General features: G+C 43.8%; 1 protein-coding gene across 1 annotated transcript in view; it reads left to right on the forward strand.

Moving 5' to 3' along the window:
* The window catches only part of ush2a (Usher syndrome 2A (autosomal recessive, mild)), a 214,114-nt gene that overhangs the window by 114,279 nt on the left and 83,834 nt on the right, over positions 1–16,001 (forward strand). Inside the window, exons 37-40 of the mRNA XM_058398879.1 lie at positions 184–346; positions 5,418–5,606; positions 9,263–9,410; positions 10,297–10,442. Of these exons, the coding sequence (XP_058254862.1) occupies positions 184–346; positions 5,418–5,606; positions 9,263–9,410; positions 10,297–10,442 (646 nt within the window). The remainder of the gene's footprint in view (positions 1–183; positions 347–5,417; positions 5,607–9,262; positions 9,411–10,296; positions 10,443–16,001) is intronic.

The following is a 16,001-nucleotide window of genomic DNA, read 5'->3' on the forward strand; positions in this document are numbered from 1 at the left end:
AGAAATGTGCTAAAGAAATGTGTGCGAGCTAGGGGAAATTCTCTGGTAGGATATTTTAATATCCTGTATTTAAATAGTTGAAATTGGGCTGTTTTGAGAGATTGACCTTACATAATAACCACATTGTTATTTTCAAAGAAAGATGTGTTCTAGCAGGAAATGTACTTTTCCTGTCTCTTTCAGACAGAGGTACGGACCACCGAAATGGCCCCAGTTGGCACCATGCCCCTGGAAATCCTCTCTGAGAGCCCAAAATCCATCTGGGTAAAGTGGGAGGCTCCAGTCAAACCCAACGGCAATCTCAGTTACTCAGTACTTTTTACCGGAACCTTCTACCAGCCATCAGGTAAATCACAGCTCTCTCTCCTCGGCGGTTCAGCACGGCTCTGAGTGAATATGACCCCCCCAACCTCTCTCGCCTCTGATCTCCCATATTGACTCCAGTTATTTTCCCTATGATTGTTTACACACAGTATGCAAAAAGGGCAGTGAACCCTAGCATGGCGCTCGCATGCCATAATGGCCGTAAATGAATTGTTGTCATTGGCCATTTCTCTCGGGCCGGCTGCTGGGAGGCAAGGAGAAGCTCCTCGCCCTTGGCGGGATAAAAGTGGACAGGTTTGTTAAAGAGAGTGTGATGGCACACTCAGAATGAATCAACCCCACCACTCACCTCCACAAAGCTCTCAGATTTTTTAGAACCGCCTGGAGATAAATGTTCATAGTATGGACACACACACACACACATACACAGAGGCACAGAGCACTTTCTGCATATGCCCAACAATCAAGCGCACATTATTTGGATATTCATTCAGCTTCATTAAGCACTTTATCTTGATTGGTTGTTAGTAAATTTGGAGACTATCATGAAAACACTGGGGATGAGACAGACTACAGCAATTTAGCAAAGCCAACTTACAGTTGTAACCAGAGTATAAGCTCAAACTGGGGACCCTGGAGCCACTGTACCATCATGGTGCCAACATTATTTATAACTTCTATCAGTCTGATTTTTGTATAATTGCATAGAGAGAAAACCTGTGAGTAACAGGTATGTTATTAGCAGCGTTTCACCCCTTAAATTCCCAATACCAGTCAGATTCAGACTTGCATTACTAACTTGAGTTTGTTTCTCTTTGTTCAGAAGAAAGACCTGAGCCACACCTCCCTGTTTCATTAAAACTGCCATATTAATATAATAGAATGTTATGGTTTCTGTATCAAGAGTATCTGACCAACTGTGTCATCCTGCGATTTTGCCCTGATAGTGTTTGCATGTGTCTGTGCATGTGCTTGTGTGCATGATGATCACCTCACAATATAACACTCTCTTCACATTTGTTTATGATCAGCAAATTATATATGTTCGCCATCAGCAAATGATACAGAAATTGCAGTTGACAGTGATTTTCCTGTGTTGGCATCTAATTAAGCTGAGCTTGCCAGATGTATAATATTTAGATCACGTTGCTTACAAGGTATTCATTCAGCTTTGACGGACATTTTTTTGAATAATAGCCATTCATAAGCACTCGTCTGTTTTTCTTCACATTTACTGTTTATCAATAGGAATTGCACAGTATAGATGTCTTTGTATGTGTGTATGGTTGGAATTGGTTGTGACAAACAAACATGCTCTAAACCACAGACTACACAACTACACAAGCAAATGTTGTGAATGGAGTCTGTGTGTGTTATAAAGTACAACAGGATATCTTATATCTCATACTGAACACAACTTCAAGAGAAAGTCAGCAACTCGGCAGTAGAATGGAGTAAATCATTATCAGTCCTTTAAAAAGCACTTGAGTCCTAAGTCATCGCTTAGACCAAATGGGGTGATGCAGTTCAGTATGTGAATCCAAAACATTTCTCACTGAGAGAGTCATTTTGCAGTATTACCCCCTCTAGGCAGAGTGGACATGCACTCATCACCGGCAAAGTGTAAGGAGAACTATGGTTTGTTTCTATGTAGTGCTTTGCTGTACTCTGTATTATGTTCATAAAGTTTGTATATTACAGCATCTGCCACGCCTGTAGTTATCCACTGTCTCAGGCAAGACTTTAGTTTAGTTGAAGTTTAGTCTAAGGTTTAAATGTGAGCCCTACACAATCAAGGTATTATGCCAAAGCTCAGGTGTACCATTCCAGCACACTATACCAAAATGCCATCAATTTTTTTTATACAACTGGGATGTTACAATCCCAGATGGACATTCTGTAAGACAATTTCTGTAACCACAAGCCTTCTTTTTTAATTGCAGGTTTACCATATAAGACTACTTTACCATTCAAACATTTTATGTTAGAAACATACATGTATGTAACTTGGCTAAAAAGCAATGGAATATTATTAGTGGGATGTCTAGTGGGAAGAGTTGTGTTGTTATAGGAAAATAATCTACACCAGAATGGTGTAACACAGTCCACCACAATGCAGCACTATGTACTGTACATCCATTAGATTTAAAAGGCACATCAGGCACATCCAACTTACCAATCTTTCAGGCTTCCAAGTCAAACTTTATTGTTTAAGACTGGAATGATTTTCCCCTACTTACTCTCGGCTAATTCCTAACCTCAGTTAGGTCTCCTCTATTACATGACGGCTACCAACAGCTACCAGGGAGAACAAAGCCTTTCACAAAGGCTTCATAACGTGCTCCCACCAAGGGACATGAACCCAGACAACTGCATCATTTCAAACTGCTGCTCATGGACCATCGGGGGCAGCAGAACACACTCTGAGGAAAGCACCACAAATCCATCTGCATTCGCATGCATGAGCTGACAAACACTTTTTATTGGCTAGTGTCGCAGAAGTTACAAACATTTCCTGTGGAATAAAGGTACACCATATGACCATATGAAAGTAGACTTCTGACTATATGTGATTGGAAGCACACAATTGTACAGGATGTCTAGCATTTATGTTTTCCCCTTTACTGGAACTAAGGGACCGAAACCTGTTCCAGCATGGCAATGCCCCTGTGAACAATCCACCTTCCATAAAGACATGGTTGGTGAGTGACCCGAGCCCTGACCTCAACTTTGGGATGAATTGGAATAGCACCAGGCCTCCTCACTTGATATCACTAACACTCTTGTGGATGAATAAGCACAAATCCCCACAGCCACATTCCAGAATCAACAGACTGTTTATTGAGACTGTTATAACAACTCTTTAGCGCATATAGATAGCTAGATAGCTAGCTAGCTAGATAGATAGATAGATAGATAGATAGATAGATAGATAGATAGATAGATAGATAGATAGATAGATAGATAGATAGATAGACGGGCCAGCTTTTGCTCCCCACGTGCATCAATGAGCCTTGACCGCCCATGACCCTGTTGGCAGTTCACCACTGTTCCTTCCTTGGACCACTTTTGATAGATACTGACCACTATATATATAAATATATATATATATAAAATAAAAAATAAGAGACCACTGCAAAATAATCAATTTCTTATGTTTTTTTTTCTTCCAGGTGCATGTATTGGTGAGACAGTTTCGTTTCATTTTTTGTGAACTGCTGACAATATTTCTACTAAATTCAAAATATAACTATTGTTATTTAGAGTGTATATTTAAAGGAAATGACAACACATCAAAATAACCCAAGATCATTCAGTATTTGCAGAGCTTTAATAACTCGAATAAAACAAAATGCAAATAATTTGTAAACAAATTGTGTTAATGCTTTGGCTAAATAACATTAAGAAATCAGTATTTGGTGGAATAACCCCGATTTGAATGTGTTTTGGCTCCATGCTCTCCATCAGTTTTTCACATTACATAACTTTATACCACTCTTTTTGCAAAAAAGCAAACAGCTCAGCTTAGCTTGATGGTTTGTGATCACCCATCTTCCTCTTGATGACATTCCAGTGGTTTTCAATAGGGTTCACATCTGGAGATTGGGCAGTGGTCTCTTATTTTTATTCTTATCTTACTGTATATATATATATATACAGTATATACAGGACCGTATATATGCTAAGGACGTTACATGCCATGCTGAGAAGCCAAGATTATGACGTGCAGAAGTGTTGAGTGAAAAGTTGGCGAGACAGAAAGTGGACTTTATTGCTGAAAGAGATTTGTGTATATGTACATGTGATTGTCTGATGTCTCGTAAGCAGCTGGCAATCCACCAGCAAGTAGAAGGCAGAAGTTTGCCGAACTCTCCCAGTGGATTGTTGGAGAATTTATTGGCCAGTCGCTGGCCGTCACAGATTAAGGGAAATGTCGATCAGTAATGACCCCCTCTACATGTTAGTATTGCCGTAAAGCCAGCTTTTTATGTCAGAGATATCGGAGTGGGAGCTATTACACATGACAGGGGTGAGCAAGGGACTGCGGACCAAGGCTAGCATTATTAAATATTGACTAGCACTGTGATTTATGTAGACCTAGAGGGGGAAAAAGACTTTTTAACTGTGATATATTCTTTAGTTACCAAACACTTCCATTTATCTTTTACTGGGAATAAAGCGCATGTTGGCTGCATTTTTTTTTTTTACTTAGACTCAAAGAAAAAGGTGGTAGAAAGGGAAAACCCTTGCCATTAAAGGAAGCAATGGCAATTTAATTTATGTCTTGGAAATGTATTCTCTGTGTGTAAGTCAGTCGATTACAAGTTTTCACTAAGAAAATACAGAAGAAAACCAAAAATAGAAATTTAAAAAGGAATACAAGAAATCTTCTGCTAAAAGAATCCTCAGAGTACACCACTGATATATTATTTTTATTGAAGAATAAAAAAAAAAGAAAAAATTGTTTATGTCTGACTCCTGAAGAGAGCAATTTAGATTTGGTCATGTGGAAATAAGAACCCAGCCACATTCCCGTATTTACACAGCATATACATGAGAGATGCTTCATTTTGCCATCATATGCACATCATTTGCATGAAACAATGCAATCGATGCATCCATTGCGGATCCGAGTATATAAAAGTCTTCAGAGATCAAAGACAGAAACAGAAGAATGTACTCGAGGAAAAGAAATTAAATTTTACCGTAGTGGAGTTATCACAATATATATCACACACTCTCTTTAATGCACTCTGAACTGCATCCAGCAGCTATTCCTGCCTCCTCGGTAATGTTTATTACAGCCGAGTTCATTTTATCATTTCCATTAAGGTGCAGCATTTCTCTGTAACGTGTGTTGTAAAGTCTGTTGAATATATTGTAAGAAAATTTCCTTGTACATATAATTAGATGATTCTGTTGGACATGATACAGGTTTTGTCCTAGGCAAAGTTTCTGTGGTAGCACTTTGATGTTGTTATTTAGTAAAATATGCATTTTTTTAAATTGTGTTAGTTGAATGTTCCAACACAATGTATTGATGGCACTGCTGGAGATAACAGTAATAATGCACTGCTCTTGGCGTGTTACAGGAGAGAACTCGAGTGAAACAGAAGAGCCGGTCACTGAGACACGAGCATTGCTCACCTCGGTCACAGCAGGCCACTGGGTGTCTGTAGGGGGTCTGCTTCCTTTCTCCAACTACAGTGTGAAAGTGAGAGCCTGCAACAGTCAGGGCTGTGTGGAGAGTGCCTCCACCAGCATCTCCCTTCCTCCAGCAGGTTAGTGCACTACAACCATGTCTGCTTATCATTTTCTGTGCAGTGTAACTCATGCTACAGCAGTTGAGATGATCTGCTCATTTAGAGCTAAACCAATGATTAGAACAAAACTCAATTTGCAATGTAAAAAAACAATAACAAAGTAGTGAATTTCTGCATTCCAATTACAGTTGCTTTTATTCAGTATAAACATGAACATTCTGTCACAAAATGATTACACCTAAAGGGTTTTATGTGTAACATGGCGTGTAGCATGGCGTGATTCAGTAGTGCTCTCAGCACGAGGCAGCGTGAGGCTTTTGATCACACCGGAACAGGCTCTCGCACCACCAGGCCAGCTGGGAGACAGTCCAAAGACAGAGAACAATGCCTGCTGCCGGTGATCTAAAAGACCAGCCCTGTCCGCTGACAACACACGCACACACACGAACAAAGACACGCAAGACAAGATCAACCATTGGAAGTTTATTACTGTGCTTAAGAGTCGCACTTTCCCACTGTTAAATTGTTGTTGATTTTAATTATGACTCTTATGGCCCTGGAATGTTCTTTTTTATGACCTTCTTATGGCAAATAAAAGGTAACAAGTCATTGGTTAAATAGGGCTTGGTTCATGCTTCCTTTTTTAATGGTGTGGGAACTTATTACGCTGATTTACACACAGGGTGAGTGTCGGGAATCGTGCGCCAAGCACTGGGATATACATGGGTAAATTAGCCACGGGGTGATAAAGGAGGAAGAGGGTTTTTTCCCCCACAGAATTGGCTTGGCATAAAGAGCAACAGAGAAACGTAATCAATGGGCACACATATGGGTAAGGAAGAGGGAGGGGTTGAATTTGTTTGTTTTTAATGTTTGGACTTGCCTTTTCCTTTCACTGCTCATGTCATAGCTCTGGGATCACCACTAGGGAACCAGAAGTTGCATATCATGTGGTGATTTTTTTTTTTTCGCACATAGCAGGAATCTTTATTACACCAATTTGATCAGCCTCATTTTTTCCCTCCAGTCCAGATGTCTAGGAGGCCTCCAGCCAGGCACTGTGTAGGATAATCCACCCCTCCCTCCACAGCAGACATCGCTACTGATCAAAGCACAAAATAGGCCTCATAACCACCTCTGCAATTGTTCTTAATCCTGGTAACACCTGAATAAGAACCAAAGAGGGGACCTTTTGACAGGGAGACAGAAGGGACCCTTCTGTCTCCGCTCAGCCATGATGCTCTGTGTCACTACGCTGTCCCTTAAATCCTGCTGGGTTCCACAAAACATACCAGTTTTTCCTAGAATGGAAGGAGGTGTGATTTCTAAATACGTGTCTCAGTGGAGATAAAACAAGCCTGTTTCTCAGGGCCCAGCTTTTCTTATCGATTCAACAGAACGCAGTGAGAGCTTGACACGTGCTCTCTGATATTTCATCGGACCCAGAAATGCCACGGTAGCATTCGTGCCGAACCATGGAAAGCAAGGCCTTGGCTTACGGCACGGCCTCTGTGAACAACAGGCAAAGAGCAAAGTTGAAGTTCTGCAAGAAAAAATGTTCAAGTTCAAAACAAAGGCACGAGGAAGTATAAATTTTAAATACCACACGTTTCCCTCCACTCTGCTCAGCCAGATCTTTAGGCTTCTTGTAGCTGAACTGAAGCCTTGTCTCGAACTGTCCTTGTTATATCAAAGAACAGAAGGCAGAGAAAGCTAAGAGATCCAGAGGAAACATAAAAGTGCATAGTTTAAAATGATTAGTGACACTTTTGATATACCTGAGGAAGGAGGGAGCCGAAACAAAGGGGAAACTCCATGCCGACTGTTTGATGAAATAAGTCTGTAAGGAATTAACTCTTTTGTCAACTGGTTGTCTTTGTTCAATCCAAGCTCTCATTATATCTGTTGCTGTCTCTCTCTCTTTCTCCCCCCTCTCTCTGTTTCATCTGCTTCTGTCTTTTTTTTTCTGTTTCTCTTGTTTATGTTCCTCTCTCTTATTCAGTCTCTCTGTGTCTCTTTCTTGGACTGATGATGCAACATACCGGCTAGCTCTATACACAGGCATCTTTTGTCATGTAGTTAACATCCTTTTCACATGCATACGTAAACGTAGACGAAGTAGCAAGGTTCTTTTAGCAGTGGAACAGGATGCAGGATTGCAGTTCAGGCCGGTCCATATGCTCATCATCATCATTATGTTTATGGACACTTGGCCACTTAATCCTAACCGGGCTCTAGTAGCAAAGGCAGATGGAGGAAAACTGCAGAATGGCTTTTAATACCGCCGTCCATCCAGGAAAGCTCATCCGCTCCCTCCAATTAGGGCTCGCATCCCAGCACCCTGCGCTTTTCAAGCCTAACACAAGCACTAGTGCATTATGAAAATTGGAGGTTGGCAGCAAAAGCGATTTTGAGCCATGCTGAATTGAGTGATGAGGCTCACCCGCTGTAAAACTGGCCCCGACTCTTACATGGCAGCATATGGAAACACTGGGTTGTGTCACTTATATTGTCTTTCTTCGCCTTCTTCTGTTCATTCCAGTTCCTCCTGTCAGCGCACATGAAGGATGGGAACAGCGAGCTTTTGAATGTCCCTCAAAGAAGCCGTGTGTTTACTGACATCATTGGCAGGTCGCTTGCTCATCCATCAGCACATTAGTACATTTTCTGCTCACGCATTTGCCCAGAATATCAGTTGATCTCATTCCGCTCACCGGACTATGCTCCGGGGGCCGGGAGCGTCGGGAGTTAATTTTGCCTTTGTAACTCGTGCCCTCTTTGACCCTTTTTGTTTTCCGAAGCTCCAGCCGTTGCAAGTGCAATTGGTATTCCACAGAGGCACTTCTATTTGAGCATGCACAAAATGACTTAAGTAATCAACAGTTATTGAGTGCTTGTGGTTGCATGAGAGGGATGTTGATTGAGAATGAGCCTTCACTTAAGCAGAGAGCCTCACTCCTATTCCTCGAGTGGTGTATTATTGAGGCGCACGCCGACCGGATTGCTCCTCAAAACAGATGACTCGCCTGGAGTCCTTACCAAGTGCCGCTGCATGCAGCAGGATCGCCTTGTTTTCCTTCGTAATGGATGTCTTCAAATCTTTCCGCAATTTGTTTTAACAGCTTACAAATCATGCTGAAAAGTGCACTTTAAAAGCATAACTGTAGCATCTTGCATTATGCATTAGCATTAAGGGTTGGTATAGTGTTGAGACGTAGCAAGGAGGACAAACACAAGTTAATAAAATTAGTCAAACATTTTGGTGGCCTGTTTGATTTCTTTTGGACAATTGTTGAGAGACATTTCGAAATAGCGTTGTCTGTAGAATGTAAAAGATGCTTTAATTAGAATTTGTTGTATATGAGTCCAGTCTTTATCACTGTAGCCATTTTAAATCAGCGTATCTCATCATGTAACATTGTAAAATTTTACTGTATAAAAAATGTCTAAAAATCCAGCTATAAAGTAGTAAGTGATTTAACTGTTGTTAAACCCCTCTCTTTTGTTTGGAGAAAGAGTTGATGCTTGATTCAATGCTGTACTGTTACATCCATCTACATTACATCACCACCAACACTACTGCTCTGGAGCATATGCCACCCTGCACTTGGCCTTCATCCGTCTTTCTCTTTCTCCCTCTTCCTCTCTCTCTTGCTCGGTCCCGATGCCCCCAGCTCCAGATGGCCTTTTGCCCCCGAGGCTGGCAGCTGCCACCTCCACCTCTTTGCAGGTGGTGTGGCTCAGTCCCTCGCGCCCCAACGCTCCTGGGACACTGCGCTATCAGCTCCAGATGAAGAACCCGGCCACCCAGCACGTCCTGAGGTGAGTCTCCGTCCAGCAGCACCGCTATACACACTCCATATACGGCTGTGTCGCACACACACTTGCACAGAGTTTTACACCAGCTGCACATGTAGGTCACTGGCATTGTGGAGGGATCTGGCTTAGTTCTTAATTATTTTGAGAATTCTCAGGTATGCAGGATAATAGCACCTACATCATCAAAAATTTCATTTTCGTTTGTTTGTTTTTATTTCGTCTATTGTTTATTATTAGAAGATATTAGAAGCTTTCATGTGTATCCTGATTGTATTCGTCACGCTGCAGAGATGTAGCAAGGAGACCCAGGGCCAAAATCTAAAATGGCTAACTTCATCTGATATGTATGCATTACATGCTCCTTGACAACAAATTGCTATTTAATCAGAGATGGGGAAAATTCTCATTCTGTTGTAATAAATAAATGACTAGGTGCATGTATTATATATCAGCCTCATTTCCTGCCATTCCGTTCAAATGTATTTCATTGTTCAGGTGATTTTTTTTATATATATATATATTATAGTCATATAGTAAATCTGATAGCAAAGCTTGCTGAAAATTGGCACCGCTCAAAAGCTAGCATGAAAACACGAGGTGCCGTTAAAGGCAGTTAATGAGCTACGTGTATAGAGTTGTTTTAGCAGGAAATCAGAGAAAATATGCTTGTATATGATTTCATATCTTGAGCATGGAAATGGAGGATGTTTAAATTGATGAGCTTGTTTTAATTTGATCAGAGCAGTTGGACCAGATTATTTTTGAACCAAGAGGAAAACGTTTAAGTTTCAGACAGGAAGCCAGCAGATTCGGTTCACATTTTATTGATGAATAAAGCATTCTGTGATGTGTGTGTATGTGTATGTGTGTGTGTGTGTGTGTTGTACAGACTGGTGGATAATGAGACAGAAACAGTCTTCACACACTTGGTGGAAGATTTGGACCCATACACAGAGTACCAGTTCAGACTGCTGGTGTCTAACCACTATGGGGAAGCTAGCAGCTCCTGGGTGTCTTTTCGTACTGGCCAAGACCGTGAGTCTCTCTCTCTCTCACTCACTCTCTCACTCTCTCTCTCTCCCTCTCTCTCTCTTTCTCTCTCTCTCTTTTTCTCTTGTACTCTCCCTTGCTCTCATACTCTCGCTGTCTGTAACACTTTCTCACACTCTGTCTCCCTTCCACTTGGTCTCTCTCTCTCTCTCTCTCTCTCTCTCTCTCTCTCTCTCTTTCTCTCTCTCTCTGTCACTCTTTTTTCACTCACTCACACACCCACCCACACACTCACACAAACACACAGTTATGCATGCACCAGGAATACACACAATAATACAAACTCATCTTCGTCACAGATGCCTATGGTACATTAGTGTGTATGAAAATCCTTATTCAGCACATACAGCAGCAGAAGAGCAGTTGGTGTGTGTGAGTGAGTGTGTGTGTGCGTGCACGAGCACTGAAGCTGAGGTGTATGTCTCCTAGATGACCTACTTGGTGTCATTGTGGACTGATTACTGTAATAGAATCATATTAGAGTTCATAACAGACACTCTTTGCTAAGTTATAAATTAATTATACTTCAGTCTATTATCACATGCATTCTAATTAAGGAGCTACTATTTGCATACACTCAAAATGCCCTGTATTATGGACCATCACCTCTTCATTACTATGCAGAGTGCTACACCCACTTTCTCTCTCTCTCTTTCTCTCTCTGTCTCTCTCTTTACCACTTTTTTGCAATGATTTACACAGTAAATGGAACTGCAGTTTTAATTTCACCAGGTAACCGATTAAAACTGCTGCTTTGACTGCTCATGCACATCGGTCATCTTTGATTTCAAATTAAAACTCATTTGTGGGCTGCCTTTATTCACACAGAAAAAAATACAGTAAACAAATGAATGACACTAAAAGAATTAAAAATGTCTACTGGCTTTATAAGTGAATAGTAATGGATACGACACAATAATCTAATATTTTATAATAATCTGATCTCATAATAAAACACTGTGTATAATATCCCTGTATATGATAACACACTTCAGAAAGGAAAAATGTAGTCAGTCAGATTTAAAACATGTTACATAGTTTATATAAAAATATATGATGTGATTTCTTGGCTTACGCTAAATTTAATTTGAAAAGGTTCTTATGAACTAAGGTCAATTTAATTTTATTTGTAAAGCGCTCATTTATAAATCTACCCCTAACAAGAAAGTCAGAGGTGACAGTAAGGAAAAACTCCCTGAGATGATACCAGTGTCACACAACAGTCTGGGCCAGAACACCAGAGGGAGCCCTCGCCCGAATATTAACTATCTCTGGCCACTTCCGGTACTGAGGCATATTTAAGCAGCGCGCCACCTCAGCCTCATTGCGAAGCATTGTTTCCGTTTGTGTCACTTGCCAAGCCTTTATTCTGTTATTGTCTAGTTTCCTCGTGTATGACCTTGCCAGTTTATCTCTTGACTTCGAGTTTCGGATTTGTGTTTTGGATTAGTTTTCTGAGTGTTAGCTTTCTGGTATTTGACCCTTTGCTTACGTTATCTTGACCACGATTTCTGCCCACCGTCCTTTACTAAATCTGCACATGGACTCTAACACTCCTCCGCCTGACGAGGCGTTACAGAATGCTTCGCCTGAAATGAGTCGAGCGGATATGCGAGCGACATTATGGCGACAACGAGCCCTCCTTTGTGCTTATCAGGAAGAGGTTGACTTGCTGAAAGCCGCAAATCAACAACTTCAGCAACAGCCGCGAGAACAAACAGCCGCCACGGCGTTGGCATTCCACGTACGCAGCGAACTTCCTCGTTTTGCCTTACCCGAAAAGTTCGATGGATCCGCCGATCGCTGCAGGGGTTTCCTTCGTCAATGTGATAACTATTTCGCTTCTCAGCCAGAGGCATACAGCGACGAGAGAACCAGGTGCGCATTCATATTATCTCTGCTAACCGGAAGAGCGCTAGATTGGGCTGCAGCGGTTTGAGACTCAGACCCCCAAGTCAAAGCGTGCGCGTATTATTACGTGAACTTGATCAGGGAAGTGTTTGAATACCCAGCGGGAGGCAAGGATGTGTCTGTACAGTTGCTGGAGTTGTGCCAAGGGAGGGACGCGGCCGCGGATTATGCCATTAAATTCCGCACGTTGGCCGCTCAGTCTGGATGGAATGCGACAGCTCTCATGGTGGGGTTCCGCGAGGGACTCAACCCAGAATTACAAGCGGAAATGGCCTGCCGCGACACCAGCATGATGCTATCCCAATACATCTCCACTGCCATTCGTCTAGACAACCTGCACCGTCAACACCAACCTGCAGCCACCAGTTCACGTGCCATGCCACGTCGCATGATGGATGTCCAGCAACACACAGAGGATCTAACCGAACCGATGCAACTAGGGAGGGCTCGAGTTACAGAGGCTGAGCGCGAGCGGTGCACTAAGCTCCAGCTATGCTTTTACTGCGGCAAACCAGGCCACCGTGTGCTTCGATGTCCTGAGAAGCCAGCTACAACCCAGGTAGAGACAACTGAGCATTTATCCAAGGTTTCTCTTCCTGCTTTCTTGCTCTTTGCTAATTCAAAATTCTGTGTCACAGCGCTGATTGACTCGGGCTCGGCAGTTAACCTCATTGACGCTAATCTGGTGCACGACCTTCACATCCCCACGGTCCCATCCGTGCCCCCACTCCATGTGACCGCCATTAATGACCAACCCATCAGAGGGGGCCTCATTTCTCATCACACACAACCCATAGACTTCCAACTCGGGTTATTCCATCGTGAGCGATTATCATTCTTTGTCATCTCTTCCCCGTTTAACCCCGTAGTATTGGGCTTCCCCTGGCTGCAGCTTCATGACCCCGATATCTCCTGGAAGAATGGTGACATCCGCAGGTGGGCCCCTTCCTGTATAAAAAACTGCTTTCAGGAACACACTCCTCATCCATGCCTCGCTACGTCCATAGAAAGCCCAGGTTCAACCAATCTAATATCGCTCCCTCAGGAATATTCCGACCTGCAGGAGGTTTTTAGTAAAGAGAACGCGACCAGGCTCCCACCACACAGGCCATGGGATTGTACCATAGAACTCCTGCCTAACACCACACCACCCAAGAGTCGAGTTTACCCTCTTTCCATCCCTGAGAAAAAGGCCATGGAGGACTACATCGAAGAGGCCCTCACTGCCGGATATATCCGACCCTCTACATCGCCGGCAGCTGCGGGTTTCTTCTTTGTGGAAAAAAAGGATGGAGGGCTCCGGCCATGCATTGATTATCGCGGTCTGAATGCCATCACTGTGCCTTACCCCTATCCACTCCCTTTAGTCCCGGCCGCCCTCGAACAGCTACAAGGAGCTAAAATATTCACTAAGCTCGATCTGCGCAGTGCTTACAATCTGATTTGGATACGAGAAGGAGATGAATGGAAGACAGCCTTTCACACCATGAATGGACACTATGAGTACTTAGTCATGCCATATGGACTCACCAACGCCCCAGCGGTTTTCCAATCTATGATAAATGAAGTGTTCAGAGACATGCTCCACAGTCACGTTATAGCGTACATAGATGACATACTGATTTATTCATCCAACTATGAGCAACGTTTCCCACGTTCGTGACGTACTTCACCGTCTAGCAGCCCACAACCTCTTCGTAAAATTGGAAAAGTGTGAGTTCCACCGTTCCTCCATAACGTTCCTGGGCTATGTGATATCTCACAAAGGAATAGAAATGGATCAGTCCAAAGTATCAGCGATCACATCCTGGCCGGAGCCCACCAACATTAAGGGCTTACAGCGATTTCTGGGGTTTGCTAACTTTTATCGCCGATTCATTTGAAACTATAGCACCATAGCCAGTCCCTTGACCTCGTTACTAAAGGGGAAGCCACGTAAACTCAGATGGACTGACCAAGCCAGCAATGCCTTCAGTAAGCTCAAGCAAAGCTTCTCGTCTGCCCCCATACTCTGACACCCCCGACCAGACTTACCGTTCACAGTAGAGGTGGATGCCAGAGTCAGTCAAATTGCACCCATGCGCCTTCTTCTCTCGTAAGCTAACCCCGACGGAAATGAACTATGACGTGGGTAACAAGGAACTACTAGCCATGAAGGTTGCTCTGGAGGAGTGGAGACATTGGCTGGAGGGGGCAGTTCACCCGTTCCTCATTCTTACAGATCACCGTAACCTAGCCTATCTACGGGAAGCCAAGCGTCTGAACTCACGCCAAGCCAGGTGGGCATTGTTTTTCTCGCGATTCAAATTCACAGTCACCTATCGTCCTGGGTCCAAAAACGGAAAAGCAGATGCGCTCTGTAGAATTCATGAAGTCTGCGAACCCTCCGTTCACCCAGACACCATCCTTCCGCCGTCTGTGCTGGTTGCTCCCATACGTTGGGATTTCATGAGTGAGATCGAACGGGCCTGCACCTCCGAGGCACCCCCCCCAAACTGTCCACCCTCCAAGCGGTTTGTGCCCACGACACTCCGTCACAGACTGATTAAGTGGACCCACGAGAGCCCCAGCACCGGCCACCCAGGTATGCACCGCACTACTCAGCTACTGCGCCGGACCTTTTGGTGGCCCTCTCTAAATCAGGATGTTGAGGGGTTTGTACGTTCCTGTCCCGTGTGCGCCCAGTCTCGAACCGACCGCCATTTGCCTGAGGGCCTGTTGGAACCGCTACCCGTCCCACGACGCCCCTGGTCACACCTCTCTATAGACTTTCTCACAGACCTCCCCGAGTCGCAGAGCTTCACCATGATCATGGTCGTCATAGACCGGTTCTCCAAGGGGTGTAAACTCATCCCTATGAAAGGCCTACCCACGTCTATGGAAACCGCCATAGCTATTTTTCATAACGTGTTCCGAAATTTTGGCATCCCTGAGGACATAGTATCAGACCGAGGGCCACAGTTTACCTCTAGAGTATGGCAGGAGTTCTGTAAGCAATTGGGGATCAACATCAGTCTGAGCTCGGGGTATCATCCCCAGTCCAACAGACAAGCCGAACGCCTGAATCAAGAGCTGGGGAGGTTCCTGCGAGTATACTGCAGCAAGGAGCAACATAGATGGAGTGAGTTCCTCCCGTGGGCCGAATATGCCCAGAACTCCTTAACCCATTCCTCTACGGGGCTGACGCCGTTCCAATGTGTACTAGGCTATCAACCACTTTTATTCCCATGGACCGAAGAACCCTCCGATGTCCCCGCAGTGGACGACTGGGCTAGACGTAGCCAAGAGACTTGGGAGCGAGCCCATGTCCGACTTCAAAGGGCAGTATGAAGACAGGTAATTCAGGCCAATCGCCGACGTCGGCCTCACCCAGCCTACCAGGTGGGTCAGAGAGTTTGGCTATCCACGCATAATTTGAAACTCAAACTACCCTGTCGCAAACTCAGCCCCAAATTCATTGGCCCCTTCAAGATCATTCGTCAGGTTAATCCTGTCTCATATCGCCTGGAACTGCCTTCCTCTTATCGTATCTCGCCCACGTTTCATGTATCTCTGCTCAAGCCCTATCATGAACCTCAAACCGCGCGCTCCGATACCCATGAACTACCTCCTCCCCTGGACATCGACGGCTCC

This window comes from Hemibagrus wyckioides, linkage group LG09 (genome assembly GCF_019097595.1).
Source record: "Hemibagrus wyckioides isolate EC202008001 linkage group LG09, SWU_Hwy_1.0, whole genome shotgun sequence".
NCBI lineage: Eukaryota > Metazoa > Chordata > Actinopteri > Siluriformes > Bagridae > Hemibagrus > Hemibagrus wyckioides.